We start from the raw sequence: 22,042 nt of genomic DNA on the forward strand, positions 1-22,042 counted from the left end.
TCCCAGCTTCCCTTCTCCCAGCTTCTTCCACTCCCGCGTACTCCCTCCTTCCAGCTCAGCTCCAGCCGCTGCTGCTGCTGCTGCTGCCGCCGCTACCGCCGCCGCCACCGCCGCTTCTTCCGCTCCGTTCCCCCTCGCTCTCCCACCCACCAGGCTTATATACACTTCAATCAATCAGGGGAGAGTACACGAGATAAACGCGGACAGCTGCAGGCACAGGATGGGTACACGAGGGGGGCATGCTCTAGTCACATCGTTAACTAGCCAATCATTGGAATTCGCTGGTTGTTTACTTGTATAGCTGGCCGCTTTTGGCTCAGCGTCAGGCGCCATCTTGACCATGCCTAAGGCTGGGGGTCCCGGAAACCCCCACACTAGATCTGAACAGATTGGATTAAACAAGCATGGGATGGGTGAAGGGAAGGAAGAGTCCAGGATTATGCCTTAAAATTTGGATGGGTATAGGGTGTTCTGCCACGTCCAGTATGGGTGAGGGAAAGGGTTTCTGTTGGAGGAAGTTGCCAGCTATTGATTAATCACTAAGAAAATTATTAAATAAACACAGGATCCAATTATCTTTTTAAATCTAAGGGGGTGTGACCGATTGGGCCATGCCAAGATCTGGCCTCTAACAAGAAATGGAGCCTGCGCTTGGTTTATTCATAACGGTACAGATCAAGGAGCTTCTTAAGTGAGAAACAGGATGGGGTGGAATTAAGGAAGCCATTTTGCTCTAGTGGGTCATATGACACATCTAGAACACTCAAGTGTTGGCGATGAGCTACTCTGCACAGAAATCACATACTTCAGGCCATCTGAAACAATCTCTCATGACTACCAGTTCCTGAAAGCCAGATTTCCATGTCTGATGACTCAATGAAGCCTAATTTTATTTTCCTGTCATAGATGGCTTCCCGCAGATGGGGAGATGGATGAATTGAAATGGGAAATATTTGAAGGAGGGAAGCAAGTTTGGGGTAAAGACTAATAATAGTTTTGCAATGTTATGAGGTCCCTGAGAACCATGCAACATAGTTGGGGGTAAAATATTGGAGCTCAAGTCAGGTAGGGTGTGATGCTATAAATTTAACATGGGGTTTAACCCTTTGTGTATCTTGGATATGTAGCATTTAAAGCTATGAAAATGAATAAGGTAACTTTGGATTGTGTAGAGGGAAATGGGGTGGGAGGGGTGGGGAAAGGAAAGACAGTGGACTGAGACAGACATCATTACCCTATGTACATGTATGGTTACACAAATGGTGTGAATCTACATTGTGTACAGCCATAGAAATGAAAAACTGTACCCCATTTATATACAATGAATCAAAATGCAGTCTGTAAAAAGAAAAAGAAAATGGATAAGGTCACAGGAATAAAGATGAAAGGTCACTAGGAATAAAGATGCTTCAATACCCTGAACATACCAACATTTAATGACTGAATGGAGGAGACCAACAGAGAGGTAGAAGCAAGATTATAAGAGGTATTGTGGGAAGCCTAGAGAAATTGTGCACTTGTACTAATAAAGTACAAAAAAGATGACTGGAAACAAATGAAGTCTGCTGTATTAGGCAATTTGAAAGAGTTTGATTCATTTTCACTCAGAAACCAAGCGGTGTCTCCCCTCCCTCCGTGCCCCTTTACACACCCCCTTCGACTCTTTAAATTCCTAAAGTGACTGATTCTGGGGCATGTTTTAATTTCTATTATTTTTTGTGTACCTCTGTATTTCCTCTTCTCTCTATAACAAGTATTGTGTAGTTTAAAAAAAAAAAAAAAAAATCCTGTTCCTGAGCACAGTGGCCAGCAGGGGAGTTTCCCCATGAGGGCTTGTTCCTTCCTCCCTGCTGCCGATAAGGAAGCAGGGGCAGGAATGATGCTTGTCATTCATGCTACTTATTCTGCATACCCTGGGCCTTGTTCTGGGCTACTGAGCTGGGAGCTTTGTGCTGAGGCTGGGGCTCTATTGTCTGAATCCAGGGCCAGAAGAAACTGAGGGCTCTTTTTCAACATCAACCTAGAGGCTGCCTGCAGTCTTCAGTTGTTAAGTGCCCTGTTTAACTGAGAAGTGCCTTTTATCCAAAAGAAGGGGTGAAATTAATTAAGCTTAGAGGAAAGGTCTTTGGGGGGCGGAGCTAAGGAGAAAGAGAGGAGAACCCTTTAAATAAGGCTCCTGCTCTGGCTGCCAGGGAGTGTGCAGGACCAGCAAGCAGGAAGCTGGGTTGCTTCATCGCTTCACGTTGCCATCCATCTCCTGTGTGTTCACCTGTGAGAAGGAGCCGGAGTCTGATGATGATGGAGCCTGAGGAGTACAGAGAGAGAGGTGAGCCATGGGTATCCCTGGTCCTTTTCCCCATTGCCACTCTTGTAGGAACAGCTGCTGATGAGTGGCCCTAGGTTTTGTGGTGTCATTTGACTGGAGCATTAGCATTGCTTTTCTGAGACTTGGTTTCAGCAACTATTTCCCTGAAAAGGAACATGAGATCAGAGTTGAAAACTTCTTTCACCCTGTTTCTCATTCTCCCTCTCATATACCCACTCTCATAGATTATCTGTATTACCCTTGTCTTTTTCTTTTTCTTTTTTTCTCCTTTTCAACTTTCTCACAAAACAGAGGATTTGGGTTACTGATCCACCAAACTGGAAAAAAAAGGGGTTATTTATTTTCCAAAAGTCATTCGGACACAGGGCTATAGTTCCCTGATATTTCAGTATTCTGTGGTCACTGCAAAATCTTCTCTCTTAACATTCATTTCTCTATATGTGAATCTATGTACAGTGTTTTTGCATTTACTCCTTCATTCGTTAAGTATTTAGTATGAGACCACCATGTATCAAGCCTCATGTGGAGAGCAAAACCAAATGATTATCATGTTCGGTCATGCCTTTCCTTAGACGGGAAGTGGGTAATTGCTTTTAAGAGAATTTTGAGTATCTTTATCACTGTAATTTTTTATAATCTCATCTCTACTATTGGGTTGCATTGCCTCGATTTCCTATGCTATACACTGTGGTCCTATATTAAAATCCAGCTTTCCCTATCCCTCTTCCTCTGGGAGATAATTCACTAAGTATCCATCAACCTTCACACTTCAGAGTGCATTAGCTTATTTGATTAATTTGCCAAGGAGTATTTAGCTCGGATGAGGTTCCTGTGGACTTTAGCCTGTGATTGGAACCAAGTTCATTTATACTGTGCCTGACAAGGGGAGGGTAGGTCCACAGCTCTTGACCTCTGGTGGGGCACTATAGAAGTGTGCAGAGCCTCTGGGCTATGAGAGGGTTGGAGGAGAGCAGAGAGAAAAGTGCTGAAATCTCTTTGATTCCTCAGTGTTTATTGGGGCTGGTTCTCTTTGTAAGAACTTTTCATGGGCTGATGCAGAGGGAAGAAATGGGGTACTGTCTCCTCCATTTTTTAAAAAAATCTTTTTCTGCAGGGGTAAAAGGTTGTATTAAGGAAGAGTTATGGATACTGAGAGAATCAGAAACACACTCAACACACACAACACAGAAAGAGAGACACTCTGTGTATATATGTGTGTGTATATAACAAGTTATTTTTATTTTTATTTATTTTTTGGTACCAAGAATTGAACCCAAGGGGCTCTTAACCCCTGAGCCACATCCCCAGCCCTTTTAAATATTTTATTTAGAGACAGGGTCTCACTGAGTTGCTTAGGGCCTTGTTAAGTTGCTGAGGCTGACTTTGAACTTGCAATTCTCCTGTCTCAGGCTTCCAAGCCACTGGGATTACAGGTGTGCACCACAGTGCCCAGTTTTTATATGACAATTTTTTATACTAAGAGCAACTGAGCCTACTGAACCTATAAAGTAAAGAATCAATAACCATTCTGTTTCTGAGAAGAAAACAAAGGCAGGAGAGACATAGATAAATAATGGGGGAGAGAAAATGTTTTACTTTGGCGCTGGAGTTTTGTACGTTGGAGATTTCTCCTCTTTTTCATTTGGTCATTCACACATCACCTCCATCAGTCATTTACTTCCTCATTCTTTTATTTTTAATATATTTTTTTGAATTCTGAAGATAAGGTCCTGCCTGGGATCCGATCCTTCCCTGGTACATGACTCCATCTCCTTCTTCACCAAATTCTCTTGATCCCAACCCAAGAGGAATGGGCACGAATTGGCCAGGCCCAGTCAGGGGACATGACCCTGGTTTCTCTACTCTCTTCTAGGGAGAGAGATGGTGGATTACATCTTCCAGTACCTGAGCACTGTGCGGGAGAGGCGGGTGACCCCAGATGTGCAGCCTGGCTACCTGCGAGCCCAGCTGCCTGAGAGTGCACCTGAGGAACCCGACAGCTGGGACAGCATTTTTGGGGACATTGAGCGAATCATCATGCCAGGGGTGAGATATAGTGACTACAAGGGTAACTCTGGATTTTGGGGGCACACAGTGGTGGGTGGTGACCTGAAGAAAGGCTGCCTTTAATCAGCCTCGGATGAGAAAGCATCCTTCAGCTACTTCCACCAACATCCACCTGCATCTTCTGGGCATGTAGAGGGCCAGGACTTTGACTGGGGTAGGTTTCTGTCATCAGGACTGGCCTGCAGTGCTGAATAGGGAACTGGGGACAATAATAACTGCATCTCAGGGCATATTCTAACTAGAGAATGGCCATTTAATAGAATAGTCTGAGAAATGAAAATTGGATTTGAGGGGAAAGGAGAACTATAGACAGCAAGCAGGAGAAGGAAGGCTGGAAACAGTCCCCGGGGCCCTGACAGGTAGAGCCAGGGACTCTGCTACCCAGTATCTGAGATCATGCTGACATGAAGGAAGAAAGTGGGGAACATAACCCACTGAAGGCAACCTAGTTGTCAGGTTGGAGACCCAGGAGGGGTCCTGTCATCCCTCTCCTTCCACTGTAAGGTGGGTACTGTCTTCTTACCAAGGAGTTCTGGTGATTGAGCTGCTGGTGAATGAGATTTCCATGAATCATTGATACTCAGGTGATGGAGGGTGAGGCCTGGAATGTTTCTGGTGGGGCCAGGAAAGAGGTGAGAGTTGGCTGATGTTCTGGGCTAGAGCTGCTGCCGCCACTGCATCCCTGGCCACCAGGGTGAAGCGCTCACCCCAGGTGCCCTTGCACTGTACCAGCTATGCTGTGCGCCAGATAGTTTAATCCTCACAGTGACCCCATTTGACAGATGAGGAAACCGAGGCTCTCAGGAGTTAACTGTCTTGCCCAAAGTCACAGAATTAGTATTGAACAGATGCAGGAGTTCACACTAGACCAGTTTTACTCCAAAGACTCTGCTCTTTATCCCATACTATAATACCTCTTTGGTTGAGTAACTGAGCATGAAGAGGCTGAACCTGGCCCCAGTACTACACTCCAACAATTCCCCTAACACCAAGGCTTTTGCCTCACGCTCCCTGCTTGGGGCATTGTGTCCTGATCTGTGTGTGTGTGTAGAAGCTCTTCCCAACACCGACTTGAGAATTACCTCCATCATCCCTAAAGAGTTGCCTGGAGATTCCAGCAATGTGCTTGGAGGCAGGAATGAGAAAATATTCAAACTCAGAAAACGAGAGTAAATTTTTACAATAACAAATACTCACCTCTCTTTTACTATTGTCTGTTTCACAAGCAACTTTTGAAAATGTCAATATCAGTAAAGCTTTACCATAAAGGTCAGCTCCCTGATAAGATTATCTCACAGATTCCATTTAGTAAAATGTAATCTGCTGAGGCACTAACTGTAATCTGAGGGAGAGTGAAAGCAACCGTTCACAGAGACAGAAAGGAGCTGATTCATTTGATGGAAAGGAATTCCTGCAGTTGTGGGGAGGTGTGGTCAAGGAGGCTCATTTCTGAACAGGGAGATCTGTCTCTTTGATTAGGACTCTTCTGGTTTATCTTCTTATTTATCTTATAAGGACAGATAATTACCTCTTGATAGGGCCAGAAGGAGGGAGCCCTTCTCTGAGGTTTCCAAAATTCTGTTACTAAGCACAGTGATAATGAGGGTCCAATCTTTGATCTCATCACACAGGCTACACCAACCTCTCAGAATTAGCCTGAGAGCAGTTAACCTTTAGCTTGCTCATTTTGCTCATCACTTCATTGAAAATGGAATTCCTTTTTTCATTCCTGTTACCTCCTAAATATTAAGAGAAGAAAAACTTCCTTTCCATTTTAATTCCAACCCTGGTTAGAAAACCCCCCTCCTTTACTTTTTTTTTTTTTTTTTTTTCCTTTTTTGCAGTGCTGGGGATCGAACCCAGGGCCTTGTGCATGCAAGGCAAGCACTCTACCCACTGAGCTATCTCCGCAGCCCCCCTCATTTACTTTTAGAGAGAGGAGGGGAGAACAGCCCATTGGCAGAAGCAGGACACCATCCTGCTTAAGTGTTTGGGCTCTGGAATCAGGCAACTTGGGGTTTCTGTCTTGGTGCTGTCATCTGTTCCGAAGGGGTGCACATGATCACAGGGATGCTGTCTTTCTCTGCTAGCCTTGATTCTCGCCTGAAAAACAGGGATGTTGGTAGAACCTACCTCACAGGGGTGCTGTCAGAATTAAATATGTTAGAGCAAGGCATATGAAAAATAATGTTATTACCTACCATGGCTTCTGCTTGGTGGAAATCAAAGGAAGAGATGTAATATTAAGAGACTTGTCAGGATATGTCATTCATCATGTGATTAGTTTACTATTAATATTAATGCTTCAGATTTTACAAATTTCTTGTCCATACCCATTCGTACCACAATCCTATGATTTATTTTATAATGAGAAACTGAGGTTAAAGGAGATACAAGAGAAGATCCTGGTTGTATGGGGACTGAAGTGTGCACAAATATTGAGACCACCTTTAAGAAAAAAGTTAAAAATGGATCTCAAAAGAGGTATGTTGGGGGGTTAAACATAGGACCTTGGAGCCTAAATTCATTGTTCACAGTAAATCAACAAGGAGCTGGTTAGGGGCAGCAGTAGAACCAGAAACTATGTCCTTGTACCTTTATCTTATCCTTCTACTATGCACACTGTCAAGGACATAGTCTTTACTCTTGGAGGATTATAAAAATTCACACTAAATAACAGAATGAGGCTCCAGGATGTTATCTAATAAATTCTTGGCAGGGGAATCATCTAGAATTATAGAGGTCCATGGGCTTGAGGAAGGGCTCAAAGGTAGCTGTGGGAGCTTGGGAAGGGCTTGTGGAGGAATTGAAGAATAGCTTTCTGAGAATGGCGGGTCTCTCAGGGCCATGTCTTCATGGGAAGTGCTTTCCCATCAGGGGAAACAGCCTTGCTCAAAGACACAAATGCAGAGACAAACTGAGCATGCTTGCAGAGCAGTGAGATGAAGAGAGATTAGATAATTAACGAGGCAGATGAACCACCGGGAGTGTTGGGGGAGTCCTCCACGTCCGGCCAGCTCCTTCTTACATCCGTTTTCAACTGTGGGCAGAGAAGTTAGCCTGGAGTTTAGCCTTCTGTACCCTTCAGCTGGCTCCGCTTCCCTGTCCTCTCTTCTCCTGACTTCCCTCTTGTGAAGATAAGGACAGTCTTGAATCTACTCACACTGATGCACTGCAGGAAGTGCCTGCCCAGAGAGATCAGTGCTCCATTAAACATTTTTTTTCAGGAAATTAGATGGGACAAGCAATTTGCTCTTTTAGAGTTTCTTTGTATTACTGGGCAGGAGTAAGAAGGGGGCTAAGCATTGGAGAACAATGTGAATACTACCCAGAATCCCACAACCTTAGTAATATAGCTGGTTTTACTTTGCATACTCCTTTCTAGTATGCTCGAAGACTCCAATGATGGACTAGCTTAGAATATGAGATACGTGGGTGATTAAAGAACACTGATGAACATGTCTTATTTTCATCGAGTTTTGTCACCTATCTTAAAAGTGTCCTCCCATCTCTAAATTGTTTCCCTTTTCTGGGGAGGGTCTCTGAAGGAAGAAAGCCTCCTAGAAATGCCTCCCATTGCCACCTGTGTGTGTGCTCTGCCTCTAGGTTGTACATTGGCAGAGTCCCCACATGCATGCCTACTACCCAGCTCTTACCTCTTGGCCATCCCTGCTGGGAGACATGCTGGCCGATGCCATCAACTGCTTAGGATTCACCTGGGTAAGTAGCAATGACTGTAACTACTGGCAACTGGGGATCTAGTGGGGATAGTGTCCTTGGGCAGACATTTTATACAGGCCTCTGAACAGGAGTCCAAGAAAAATATTAAAAATGGAGTGTCAAGTAAAAACATGATTTAATCTTTATATAAATGATCTCATCTAATCCTTCAATCCCACAGAATCACAAGTACTGGTCCCATTTTGTAGATGAGGAAATTGAGACTTAAGTAACTTATCTCCCCAGGATCACTTAGTTTATAGAGACAGAGATGAGATTTCAGCTGAGATCTGGTTTTTGTTACAGTTTGTGACCTTTAAGCACTTTCATGCCAGTTGGGTCACAACTTCCCCCAAGCTGGTGTCTCCAAGGAGTTTGAGATATGTCCTCAGACTTCCCTTAATTTCTTGAGCACTACTCAACTGTATTTTAATTTAATTTAATTTATTTCCTTTGGTATTGATGATTGAATCCAGGGGCACCCTACCACTGAGCTATATCCCAACCCTTTTTAATTTTTATTTTGAGACAGGATCTCATTAAGTTGCTCAGACCCTTGCTAAGTGGCTGAGGCTGGCCTCAAACTTGAGACCCTCCTTCCTCAGCCTCCTCAGTGGTCAAGATTACAAGTGTGCACCACTGCACCTGTCACTACTTAGCTTTAAATTGTACCCAAAGCCTCTAGGAAACTCTATATTTTAAACCTGTAAGGAACGAGGTATCACTATCTTTTCCAGGAACGAGTACTATACTTTCTTAGAACACTTCTCCTTGGGCTTTGGAGTGTTTCTCAGTTGGGTATTTCAGAGACTTAAGGAACCAAATCCAAACTAATATTTTCTAGGCCTTTCTTCATAGAGCCTTGGAGAATCCACCATTGAAGGCAAAATGAATCCAAAGTCCCACATTCTTTCCCCTTTTTGGTTTGGCAGAGGGTGGAGGAGGGCAGGTACAGGAACTGACACTGACTCCTATGGAGAGGCTCCCATTGATACTGTCAGGGCAGGCAAGGGCCAGGGCAGGCAGACCCAAGTGTTTCTGGGGCTCGTGGGGCCCTCTCAGTGCCCTGAGCTTGTGCAGATGAAATGCCTTTCGCTTTTTCAGGCTTCCAGCCCTGCATGCACAGAGCTGGAGATGAACATCATGGACTGGCTGGCGAAAATGCTGGGACTTCCTGAGCACTTCCTGCATCACCACCCTGGCAGCCAGGGCGGAGGCGTCTTGCAGGTGGTGTATTGATAATCTCTACCTAGCATAGGGGCTAAGTAGTCAAAGAAAAGTCAGCCCTTCCCCAGCAATTTTCCTGTTCTCCACAAAGTTTCCCCATGCTACCCTAACCACCATCATCACTCTCATGATTGACAACATTTTCACTCGCAGCACCATTAAGATAGCTTCTGTGTTTACCCCGGCCGCCGCTAAGGCCACCTCACCTTCCTCTTCATTTACTGCTGCTACCACCTTCACCAGTCTTTCTCTCTCTTTTCTTTGAAAGAGAGTAAAAAGACAACACATATTATCACATTTCCATTATTCCCTAATTCAAATCTTAGTTTATAATCGGACAATTCCTCTCTGTTGTCCCATTTTACACCTTGTGGTAAGAGAGGAAGAGAGAAGGCAGGGAGAGCCCCACCTCCATCCCAGGTCGGGGACATCTCTGGTAGGGAAATTAACAGCATGAAGTGAGGAACCTTGTCCTTGGATTCTGTTTTTGGATATGTATCAAATGATGGTTCTTTGAATATTTGTTTTTTCCTCAGAGTGGAGCTTTCTGGTTGCCTCCCGTGCACCATGCCCATGGCTAGGTACTTTTGCTTGACATTCATGAGATCTTGGTCCTGAGGCCTTTGAGAATTCCCAAATTCTCAAATTCTATTGTAATGTATAATTTTCCTGGTTTTATAATTTAAGATAATAATATTTTCCTAAAGAGTGGACGTGGTGATTAAATGAATTCTCCTATTAAATACAAATAGTCATACCATTCTGAGATGAGAGAACTGGCAAGTTCACTGGCTCCATTTGCTGGCTAAGTGACCTCTTCTCTCACTCCTACCTTGCAGCAAGATTAAACTCAGACCCTTACAAGAAATAAAAACTGCTGCAGGTTGTGGATCTTCTGGGATGTTAGCGAATACTTACAACTTCATATATTATATCTGGGAGAATATGAACAATGTGTACTTACATGATCTTACATCTAATCATCTCAAGAACCCTGTAGGTGAATAGTGTTATCTCCAATCTTTGGAATAAGAGCTCTGCAGCTCAGAGAGATCAAATAGGTCACACAGTTGGTAAACAGAAAAATAAGGATTCAAACTCAGGCTTGTACGAATTCAAACCATGCTTTCTCCTGTGTGCACTAGCCATGTGAACTTGAGATTCCCATAACCCATCTGAGCATCACTGTCCTTATCTGTAGTATGATATGAATCATAGCTATCGCAGAGAGGTGTTGTGAGGATCAAGTGGGACAACAGGAAGAGTTTTGTAAACTGAATTGATACAGATGGAAGGTGGTGTTAGTATTATTCTGGCTTCCTTGTTATGGAGTAATTTTCAGTCACCGAATCTCTTGTGGGTTCTGGTCCACCCTGACTCCCTACCATGACAGTGTCTGACAAGCTCTTTAGCAGGATTCTCTCAGCTATTGGTAACCTGAAGATTTCAAGAAGCAAAGACAACAGAGACTATGTGAACGGATGATAAGGAATCATAGACGCTTGAGAAGCTGCTGACATGGCCCTTGCTATTCCTACAATCATGCCCAGAGGAATCCTGTACGATCCTTCCCAACCCAGAGGGCAATTAAAAGAATGCTTTTCATTTTACAGATGAATAAAAGAGTCTTCCAGAGGGGCAATATTAGCCCAAGGTCACAAGAGCCATTAACAACAAAACCAGGGTCAAAGTTGCCAAACTCTCCCATAAGCTAGGACCCTCTCTCTGGGATATCCCTACAGAATCAACTCCACCTCCATACCTAATACTTTGAGAGTTTTCTATTTTTATTATTTTCCTTTCTTTTCTATTCTTTTCATTCTGGGCATCAAACCCAGGGCCTTGCACTGCTAAGCTTTGGCTGTACCATTTAGTGTAACCCCAGACCAAGAGAGTATTAAATAAGTTTAACACAAGGAGCAAACTTGAGCATTCTCTTTCTGGTTTCTGGAACATTCTCTGTTTTGGTCTCTCTAATGGAGATGTTGGTATTAGATACAAACTTGCTTTCAGAATGCTGAATAGGGGTTGGGGGGAAGAAGGGTCCCTTAGGGAGGAGTTGTGTACTTCTTTACTAATAGCTATTAAACACGTACACAGAGGAAATTATTAAATCTGGGAAATTTAGCAAGGGGGCAAAGAAAGAGGCTGCCATTGGTAATCCTTCCACTACAGAGCACAGTTAGCGAATCCACATTGATCGCCCTGCTGGCTGCAAGGAAGAACAAAATCCTGGAAATGAAAACATCTGAGCCTGATGCTGACGAATCCTCTCTGAATGCCCGTCTCATTGCCTACGCCTCTGATCAGGTAAGTTACCTGACACAGGACAACCTCAGGTTGGTGGTTGGCTTCTGTGGCCTTACTCTGTAAGTGTTTTTCTTCTAGACACGAGCACACTGGGCTTCGGGGCAGCGCAGGCCCAGAGATGCCCTCTGGATCTCTAGGGGAAGCCAAACTTCAACTGCTTGTACTTGATTCTCTTAGTCTCCATGCTTCCACACTTTTGGGAGTGTTCATTCTAGGATGACTCTTTACTAACAGGTTTCCATGGTCCTTCTAGGCGCACTCCTCAGTGGAGAAGGCTGGTTTGATTTCTCTTGTGAAGATGAAGTTTCTGCCTGTGGATGACAACTTCTCACTCCGAGGGGAAGTTCTTCAGAAAGCCATTGAGGAAGACAAGCAGCAGGGCTTGGTGCCTGTCTTTGTAAGTCAGAATGTGTCCTTAAGATTAGAATGGTAGAACATGGATGTGAGCAAGGAATTTGGGCAGAATTCACGTAAGTAACATGCTGCAAACCAAAGCAGAAGGGTCTTCAAATACACTGTTTTATAAGTTATGAGGTTCTATTCATTGGTGTGTGATGAAATGAAATTTGTTGTGACTAGCATTAAAAATAAATAGAAAACATCAAAGTGTGTTCATACAGCCAGAGTATGTACTGTTTTTGAAATTTTATTTCAAATACACATGTATATATGGACTAGATTGCTATGTAAAATATATTTCTTAATTAGTTCATGCTAAAACACAATGTGAGATACCCATGTTCTGATAGGATGCATATGGTAGATAATGTCTGTGAAATCTTTGTTCAGACCCAATGTGTCATGTGAGCCCACCCTTACCTGTTAGGCTTTTATTTCTTTTCAGGTCTGTGCAACTCTGGGGACCACTGGGGTTTGTGCATTTGACTGCCTGTCAGAGCTGGGCCCCATCTGTAAGTATATGCCCCATCTTGTGAAGCAGACAAGGAAAACTTTAAAAAATATTTCCTAGAGTAAGAAATATTTCCTGCAACCAGCTCTATGTAATTATTCTTCCTGCCTCTTTGGTCAATTTGGAGACATGAAAAGGATTACCAAAGGTGATTCTCCCAGGCAGCCCAGGTCACTTGACTTCTCCTAGTGGTGAGACAAGGGTTAGAGCTGCCCTATAGTGCATCCTCTCCTGGGAGACAATAGCAGGAAAGTGTGTTAGTCAGCATTTCATCACTATAACCAATATCTAAGGTAATTCACTTATGAAGAAAATAGATTTATTTTGGCTCACAATTTTGAAGGTTCCAGTCCATGATTTGTTGGCTCTGTCACCTTTGAGCCTGTGGCAAAGCAGCATATCAGGTGGAGCACATAGTGGAGAAAAACCACTTGCCTCATCACAAGCCAGGAAGGGAGAGAGTGAGAGATCAGGTCCCACAATCCTTGTCAAGGGCATGCTCCCACTAGGCCCCCCCTCTTAAAGGTCTCACCATCCCCCAAGAGGGTCACCTGTGGACCAAGCCTTTAAACACATGGACCTTTGGGGGACATTCAAGTTCCAAACTATAACTGAGAGTCGCAGGTTTTCTCATCCTCTCACTTGTATGTCAAAGGTGACCTAAAGCAGGCTGTATCTAAAACACAGGGTGAATGAGGCACAGTAAAATATTTTCTATTTTGCTTCCAAAAAGGAAAAGGGTAAGGTAGAGAAAACAATGTGAGAGATAAAGGCAGAGAAGAAACTCAAATAATAATTGTTTAATCCACAAGAGAGAAACCCAGTAAGAAAGAAAGCCATCTTTCTAGTCATTATATTAGATGCATTAACATTGCTTTCTGGGCTAATGGGAAATTGGCTGTTCTAGCATATTCTAGATTGAAACCAAGGGGGTGTGGGTGCTCTGCCCAATGAGAGAAAAAGTTCAGGGTGAGGTTTTAGAAGACTTTTCCATTAAGGGGTAGTGGTACCTCTTTCAGCCCCTCTTCCTCGCACTGACACCCAATCTTCCCATCTGCACACACTTTGATGGCTCATTTAGCAAAGCACACCATCCTTTCCCAGCTATTCGCTTTGCAGCCCACCATCCAGCTGAGCTAAGCGAGAGATGTCTTTCGACTCCCTACTTCATGCTTCCCCTCCAGCAGGTGGCATTTACTTCCTCAGGTGCTGGTGAGGGGCTGTGGCTTCACATCGATGCTGCTTATGCGGGCACTGCCTTCCTGTGCCCTGAGTTCCGGGGGTTTCTGAAGGGCATTGAGTACGCCGACTCTTTCACCTTTAATCCTTCCAAGTGGATGATGGTGCACTTTGACTGTACTGGGTTCTGGTGAGTGTGTCAGCCAACCTCTGAGCACATGGGAGAGCCTTGCTTCCTTTGGAGAGAATTCCGCCACTTATACCCATTTGGAAACCCACAGGGTCAAGGACAAGTACAAACTGCAGCAGACCTTCAGCGTGAACCCCATCTACCTCAGGCATGCCAACTCTGGTGCTGCCACCGACTTCATGGTGAGTGGCCAGGAGAGAGAGGGCAGCTTGTTGGCCTCTGAGGTGGGAACTGGCTGCCTCTGACCCCTGATGTTCTCCTGCACGTTGTCTCCCTTCAGAAGGCAGAACATTGTGAACTTTTCCCATAAAACTGACACTGTGTACATTTGATTTCAAATTGTGCATCAGTAAATAGAATGTAACCCATAAAACTACTAAAAACCCTAGAAAATGAGAGCAAATTTTGAGGCAGAATGCACATTTCCTGAATATCTGTGACCTTTTCCCCCCTAGAAATAGTCCCCCTACTACAGGTGGGTCAATCCTTTCTTCTCTATCATGAATAATAGTTTTGTGCTTACTACCTAGTAGCAGGGAAGGATGGAGCATTTCCCTGGGTGGGAAAGAGAGTCCTTCCTTACATTGTTTTCAGTCATTGTTTCTAACAGTCACTGTGGGAAGTTCTGTGGTGTGATGAGACAACAGGTGCCTTTTGTGAGGTTCTGGATGTCTCCTGGAATTCCTGGCATTCCCAACTGCCTGCATCTTGACTTTCCCAAACTCACATTCAGGGATGTAAAAAAATATGTTAGTATTACATAACTAATGGGAAGCAGAATGCAATGATCTTAGTTTGGAATTCCATAACAGCAAGGGCCTTTCAGGAAACTTTTTGGACCTCTCTGAGCTCTGACTTCCTCGTCTATGACATGGCAATAGTGGCACCTCTGTCATAGGGGTATTATGTGGCTTAAGTAGCAACATACATGTAGAGCACTTAGCACAATGCCTGTGTGGCAAATGCTCAATAAATGGTAGGAGTAATACTCCTAAAAGCTCTTTTGAGTTGCAGAGATTGACAACATCAAAGTGGTCAAGCACGTTGGTGCTAAAGCCAAATTACCTGTGTTTGAATTGTGACTTCTCTACTTACTATCTTATGTGGCATCAGCCACATGAGCTCCATCATCACTTGATTACACAGTTATTCTCTTCTAGACTAGATCATGCTTCCTTGAGATCTGTGAATTGCAGGCAGTAAACTTGCAATGGTGGGAGAAGATCCTCTAGAGGTGAATAAAGATAGGGCATCTCCCCTGGCCTTTTTGGTGGGTTTTCAGAAAAATTCTATTTAAAAAATTTAAAAATTCCACAGCAGTTATTTTTGTGGTTAAGCTTTGTTTCTGAGCACTAAACAATATCCAAAAAAAATCTCCCAAAAGTTTATTAGGGTCATCATAACTTAAGAATGTTATCTTTTCCCTGTCCATTTAGAATTTCATGTTAGCTTTTTTTTTTCATTTATCAGATCATCTCAAGATCTTCCTATGGTTCATTCCCTTCAGTTTGAAGATTTTTATGGTACTCTTTCTTTTCCAGATAGCTTAGAAAAATCTAAATTAAACTTTTCCCTGTGATGGTTCATGGTCACCTTATTATTTTTTCTTCTATATCCACAAAGCATTACTTTATGTTTATTCTTCCTTCATCTAGAATCCTGTGGATTTAATTTTTAAGACTGTGAAGAAACTCTGAGAACACTGAAGCTGCTGTCTTTGTTGTGATCCTGGGGATCTCACAGCTGCTCTGATCTAGGCACCAAGCTCTTTTGTAGGCAAGTGCCTGTGGTTTTAAATAGAAGTTCATCCCTGCTCTGAGATGAGCCAGAAATAGAGGTGCATTACTCAGTCCTTGGAATCACCTAAAATCAGGGCTAGTCCCTCTGCCATCAGCAAAGCTCCCCTCCTCTTCTTTCCTTTCCCTCCAATAGCACAGTGAGCACCTCTTGCTCTTGGCAGGGGAGGCTGACAAATCCTTGAAAGTACACAGAGGAGGCAGGGGAAGGTCACAACTTCTGATGCCTTGAGCTGACAGAAATTTTTGGGTAGGGCCACCCTTCTGAGCCAGTATGAAATTGGTTTTGGAAGAATGACAAAAAAAGAACAACTGGGAATAAATATGATTATGAAGAAGTCAAAATTAAAATCCTCTCTGCCTGTCCCTGTTAATTTGCTGGTGAAGTAAAGTGGTCTATTGGCCATTACCCTCTGGAAACCAGAATGCTTTTAGAGACAACTCTTAGCATTCTTTGTTTATTCTCTGTGAGCATCCATCCATTGGACAAGAGGTGGAGTAGACACATTCCCTGCTACAGGAATTTTGTCTTGTTTCCAAGCTTTGATGCCCTCTGCTGGCTAATGGAAGTCCTCAAGCTCAATACTTGGTTTGGAAATCAAAGTTTAATATAGTACCCATTGGCACAGGAGTAATGTCCCCACTGTGCCCGACCCAGGAAACTGGGGTAAAGGTCGAGATGAGGACATTCGTAAGGATTTGGCAATTCCACAGATAGGCAGATAAATATTGATGGGACAAATATTGATTTTTAGCAAATAAAAATTGTGGTGGAAGCATCCTGACAGTGGAGGTATAGATTATTACAAATTATTACACATTAGAATAACTAAACACTTTCCAAAGCCTTTACTCTGTTTTCAGATCTGATGTATTGGTTTAAAATTGGTTTGGAAGATGTCAGACCTATGGTAACCCCAACTTTGAACTTTAAGCCCTATCGAATTCCATCATCAGAACAAAGGGTCAATTTTAATCTAACAGAAATAGAAATTTGGATGCCGATTTGAAATCTGAATGCTTGAGTGATGCCCCTGAGACCACAGGAATCTCACAAGTCAGGATAGGGCAGTGAGATTAAATAAGGAACATCTTGATTCTAGAAAGAAATACTACTGTGATTGGCAACTCACATAGTTTATCATCTAATAACAACCCTCACTGAAAACTTGGGCTGAGTTCTTGCCTTTTGTGTTCCTTGTACCATCTCCCTGGAAGCTGTTGTTCATTCTGTTTCACGGATGAGTAGTGAAGTGGTCCTGCCCAGGTTCATACAGTTCGACAATGGCTACACTGGAGGAGACACCCAGGTCTGCGGGACTCCAGTGTCTGAACTCTTAACTACCATACTTGTAATTGTTATCCATTTAGATAGAACAGAAATAGAACACTTTATTCATGAAATAGGTTCTTTAACAGGAAAAAAAAATGTATCTCTTCTATCTTGAGTTTCTGGACTGGAATGAGATATTTAAAACAGCATTAAAAGAAAAGTGCTCTTCTTATTAGCTTGAGGTTGTGGACTGGGTTTCCATTTATCCTGCAGCTGGTCAAGGAATTAATGTCCACCTTTATCAGTGGAGCACTCTTTGGGTAACTTGTTTTGGTTTGCTCCTTAGCAACAGCTTCAGGAGTCATGGTGACAGTGTCCATCCCTGAGGACTGGGCAGGTAACACATAATGCCCAAGAGTGCCCAAGGGGAAGGCACCCTTGTCTCTATACTGTGAGCACTGTGTTCTTTTAATTCTAGCACTGGCAGATCCCCTTGAGCCGGCGGTTTCGCTCTATTAAACTCTGGTTTGTGATTCGGTCCTTCGGGGTGAAGAATCTTCAAGCACATGTCAGACACGTATGTAGCATGCACGTTGTGGGGCTGAACCCATCTTGCTGTATTTTCTCATGGGGAGAAAGGCTTGGCTCTGCTTAACTGACATACCCAGGGGGCCAGCGGCGTCTGGCTCAGATGTCTGGGCCTATAGATGGGCTCCTGAGATTTGATTATTCACGGTGGCCCACTCTTTGTTAACTGGAGGAGCATTGAGCACATCAGCCTCAGGGTTCTCTGGTGTCTGTCTTCTCTGCTGAGTGTGTCACCATTGCTTTTGCTGTCATTGAGCACTGAGTAGTGATGGCTTGAGAGTCTGGTTTGCAGAGAAAAAGAAAGTAAATCAAAGGGCAGTATGAATGGCCAAAGTAGGATCTTATCTTTTTTTGGACTTGCCCTGGGGTTGCAGCTGGCTGAAAATTTTAATTGCTATTTTGGTTATGCCTGAAGCAGTTCTCCTGGCCTGGACAGACAGACCCACGAAATCTGTAACATGCCTCTCTGGGTTGTGTTAACAGCTGTTTGTTGAAGGCATATTTGGTACAATTTATTTCAATTCAATTCAATAACTATAAAATTATCGTGCTAGGAAAGGGACACAGAGGTAAGGGAGAGAGGCATGGTCCCTCCTTCATATTCTTTGTGGAAGGGTGGGACTTAAGGAACTTTGGTTAGCAGCTGAAGTTCTTCAAGAGCCTATGTGAGGGCTGGGGATATAGCTCAGTTGGTAGAATGCGTCCCTCTCATGAACAAGGCCCTGGGTTCAATCCCCGGCACCACAAAAACAAACAAACAAACAAACAAAAAAACAAAAAAGCCTATGTGAAAGACAGAGCCACTGATAAAAGCAGCAGAGTTAATCCCAAGACACTCTTTCTTCTCACTAGGTGAATCATTCCCTCTCCACTTTTCCTCTAGGGAATTCCTCTTTCTTTCAACAAGCACAAAACAAAATGAAGAGGTCGAGGCAATAACTATGACTGCTTGTAGTGTTTATAATTTTATACTTTTTTAAAAATTTTTTTTAGTTTTAAATGGACACAATATCTTTTTATGTATTTATTTTTATGTGGCTGTGGGTCTGATGTGACAGGACAGAGGGAACCAGTGGGGATTTTCCAGGTTGCAGTATGAGCAAAATCACATGGAGAAGAGAGGCAGGCAGAAGCCACGTAGGTCTTCATGGTTCAAAGGTGTCACTGGTTTAAATCATTGTGTGATGTGAAAGTTTATGCCTGGTTATTAATCTCATTTTCTCTACATTCACCGTTCCAGGGTACAGAAATGGCTAAATATTTTGAATCTCTGGTCAGAAATGATCCTTTCTTTGAAATTCCTGCCAAGAGGCACCTTGGTCTGGTGGTTTTTCGTCTAAAGGTAATGCCATCTTCCAGCGATGTTACTCAGTGTTCTGGAGTTGTTGACTCTCTTGGACGTGTAAATGTTGGACTTCGGAGGATGATTACAGGGGATGTGATGTAGACTTTTCTTTATCCTTCAAACAGGGTCCTAATTGTCTCACAGAAAGCGTGTTGAAGGAAATAGCCAAAGCTGGTCAACTCTTCCTCATCCCAGCCACTATCCAGGACAAGTTGATCATCCGTTTTACCGTGACATCCCAATTTACCACCACGGATGACATCCTGAGAGACTGGAACCTCATTCGAGATGCTGCTACTCTCATCCTGAGTCAGCACTGTACTTCTCAACCAAGCCGCCTGGTCAGGAACCTCATCCCTCAGACCAGTGGCTCCAGAGCCTTAACCAATGGAATGTCCCTTCAGTCTGTCAGTGAGGCAGGAAATGACCCAGCCCAGGCCAGGAAGATCATCAAGCAGCCTCAGAGCATGGGAGCCAGTCCCGTGAGAAGGGAAGACAGCTGCCACATAGAAACCTTGCTGGACCCACTCGATGACTGCTTTTTAGAAGAGACCCCAGATGCCACCAAGCACAAGCTGTCCTCCTTCCTGTTCAGTTACTTGTCTGTGCAGAATAAGAAGAAGACAGTGCGATCCCTCAGTTGTAACAGTGTGCCTGTGAGTGCTCAGAAGCCACTGCCTGCTGATAGCTCCGTGAAGAATGGGGGCTCCTCTCGGGTCAGAATCTTCTCCAGGTTTCCAGAAGAGATGATGCTACTGAAGAAAAGTGCTTTCAAGAAGCTAATCAAGTTCTACAGTGTCCCCAGCTTTCCTGAATGCAACTCTCAATGTGGGCTCCAGCTGCCCTGCTGCCCTCTGCAGGCCATGGTGTAGACAGGGTCTTCAACCCAAGTCTAAGGATGTGTGTGATTCAGGGAATCTTTGAACCCCATCAAATTGTGTGCAGAGTTTGTGTGCCTATGTGACTGTTCATTTTTCTTGGGAGCAACTCTATAATTTTGATCAGGTTCTCCCAGGGGATTGTAGCCCACAGTGGAATATAAATGGAGAGTTTATACCAGCATGATCCAGAAGGTTTCAGCAGCTCATCAGACAGAACGGATTGAGGATTGCATACTGACAGATGGCTTCTGTCTTCTGTGGTTCAACTTGTGATATGAAATATTATTTAGAAATAAATTGTACTTGTCCCTGGAACAAAGCATACCCTGTGTGATTTAATTGACCACTAAAACACTGATTAACTAACCAGGGCATGTTCTGGAGCCTAAATGCACCAACCTTATAGATTTTTCTTTTCAGGATCCTGAAGATTTAAATTTAATTACAGGAAAACAGTGGAGGAGCCATTAGTAGTGAAGAGGTCAGGCAGCTTGTATTTAAAAGCATCAATTCTGAGTCAGGCATGATATTTATATAGAAGGAAGCCCTGGCTCCTGGTCCCACAGTTTTAAGAGGACAAACCTAGGTCCCCTTGTTTTCAGTGAAGCCTGCGTTGTTCCACTCTGCAGTACAGTTCAGGATTGTACTTGATCAGAAGCTTACGGTCCAGCAGGCCAGCAGTCCTCTAGTACATTTAAATGTCCCATCTCTAGGTTTGGAACTTGTACATTTTTCCTTTATTCTGGACCCTATAGTTAAAAAAAAAAAAAAAAAAGCTATGCTCATAGGTAGCTTGCTATGATTAGTTCAGATACCAAAAATCATTTTCTTCCCATTTTGGATGGCACTCAGATAGGTAGTGGCTCTAAAATTGGTTATATGAAGATTATAAAAGATAAAACTGTACACTAGTTAAAGTGGGAAGAAAAATTTTACTCAGTAATAAACTATTATAATAGGGAAAAGAGTTCAGTGTGTACCGAACTCCAAACAGTACAGAGGACTGGCATTTAAGGGAGAAGGGATGGGTGCCAATGGGGACTTGGTAGAGTCAGGAAGGTAGAAACATTACAAAAAGGAGGAATGGGGTTGGTTCATGTGAAACATACCTGGGTTTATTAATGGTCCTTATCAAAGTTAGGCTCCTACTCTGCCACAGACTGGGACGTGGGCTCTCTCTTCAGATGTTAGCTGGAACTAACAGTAAATTCTGGCAGCCTTGAGTTTACTTAGGTGGGCACATCAGGGGAGGCTAGGGTCATTTTTGTTATGCGACCTTGACCTGTTAGAAACTAGGTTAGTGTTTGTTCAAGTGTTCACAGGTTGAGGTTGAGGCCTCACTGAGAAGAGGACTTAGAGGAGCCTAGCTAGAGTTTGGTCCAAGAGAGAATCTTTGTCACGAGCTTAAAGTTTCACATTGCTACTTATTCTCTACCAGTGATCCCTGAATTTTGCTACATCCTGGAATCACCTGGGGGGTGGTGTTTAAAAAGTCCTGGTCTCTGGCTCCCACTCCCAGAAATCTTAGTCTACTTGGTGTGGGGTGAGCCTGGGCTTTGGGGTTTTTGACATCTCCCCAGGTGATGCTACTGTGCAGCACCATTTTGAAACCACTGCTTTAGATTCACTTGCTTGTCAAAGAGGTGGGTGTGGTCTGGAAGCATGGGCATCTCCAGGTAAGCCTGATGCACAAGTTTGAGAAGCACTGTTCTAAGCCAGTGGTTCTCAAACTTGAGCCTGCATCAGAATCACCAGGATAGCTTCTTAAAGCATAGGTTGTTGAACCCTCCCATGAGTTTCTGATTCAGTAGTTGGGGTGGGGTCCAAGAATGTGTATGTTTAACAAGTTCCTGGCTAATGTTCATACTGCCGATCCAGGGACCATCCTCAGAACTACTGGTCTATATTCTGTACTGCAAGTGCTAGGTGCTTAGTGATGTCAATTAGCTGTGTGACTTTAGGTATGTCACTTAACTTCAGGCCTCTGGGTTCTTTGATTTTTCTTTTATCAAATAAAGAATAAAGAATAAAGAATTTCAACTAGATAGTCTTTAGGATCACTTGTAGTTTTGTTATAGTAAAGCACAATGTATGTAAGAAATAAATGTAACTGTTAGTTGATGTAAATATACAAGAATAAAGAGTATCCTGATGCTGGACCTTTCCTGGGGCCTTCACTTTGAGCCATTTTGATCTAAGAGCTGAGCCTCAGGTATTAAGAGATTCAGTT

At 43.5% G+C, this 22,042-nt stretch overlaps 1 protein-coding gene across 2 annotated transcripts; it reads left to right on the plus strand.

The window, feature by feature from the left end:
* Positions 1–1,988: 1,988 nt before the first annotated feature.
* Positions 1,989–20,126, plus strand: Hdc (histidine decarboxylase). Of its 2 annotated transcripts, XM_047541070.1 has the most exons (12): positions 1,989–2,326; positions 4,200–4,372; positions 8,000–8,113; positions 9,218–9,340; positions 11,516–11,650; positions 11,904–12,047; positions 12,495–12,561; positions 13,767–13,929; positions 14,021–14,111; positions 17,477–17,575; positions 18,827–18,928; positions 19,057–20,126. In XM_047541070.1, the coding sequence occupies exons 1-12, from the start codon at positions 2,293–2,295 to the stop codon at positions 19,801–19,803; spliced, it is 1,992 nt and encodes a 663-aa protein (XP_047397026.1). In that variant the 5' UTR covers positions 1,989–2,292; the 3' UTR covers positions 19,804–20,126. The 2 variants fall into 2 exon arrangements, with proteins under 2 accessions (XP_047397026.1, XP_047397027.1); XM_047541071.1 differs by lacking the exon at positions 17,477–17,575.
* The last annotated feature ends 1,916 nt before the right edge of the window (positions 20,127–22,042 follow it).

The sequence above is a fragment of the Sciurus carolinensis genome, chromosome 2 (genome assembly GCF_902686445.1).
Source record: "Sciurus carolinensis chromosome 2, mSciCar1.2, whole genome shotgun sequence".
NCBI lineage: Eukaryota > Metazoa > Chordata > Mammalia > Rodentia > Sciuridae > Sciurus > Sciurus carolinensis.

Coding starts and splice junctions, on each gene's coding strand:
- Hdc (XM_047541070.1), top strand. CDS start 2,293: ATGATGATGGAGCCTGAGGAGTACAGAGAGAGAG. Junction 4,373..7,999: donor AGCGAATCATCATGCCAGGG/GTGAGATATAGT, acceptor CTCTGCCTCTAG/GTTGTACATTGGCAGAGTCC. Junction 13,930..14,020: donor TTTGACTGTACTGGGTTCTG/GTGAGTGTGTCA, acceptor GGAAACCCACAG/GGTCAAGGACAAGTACAAAC.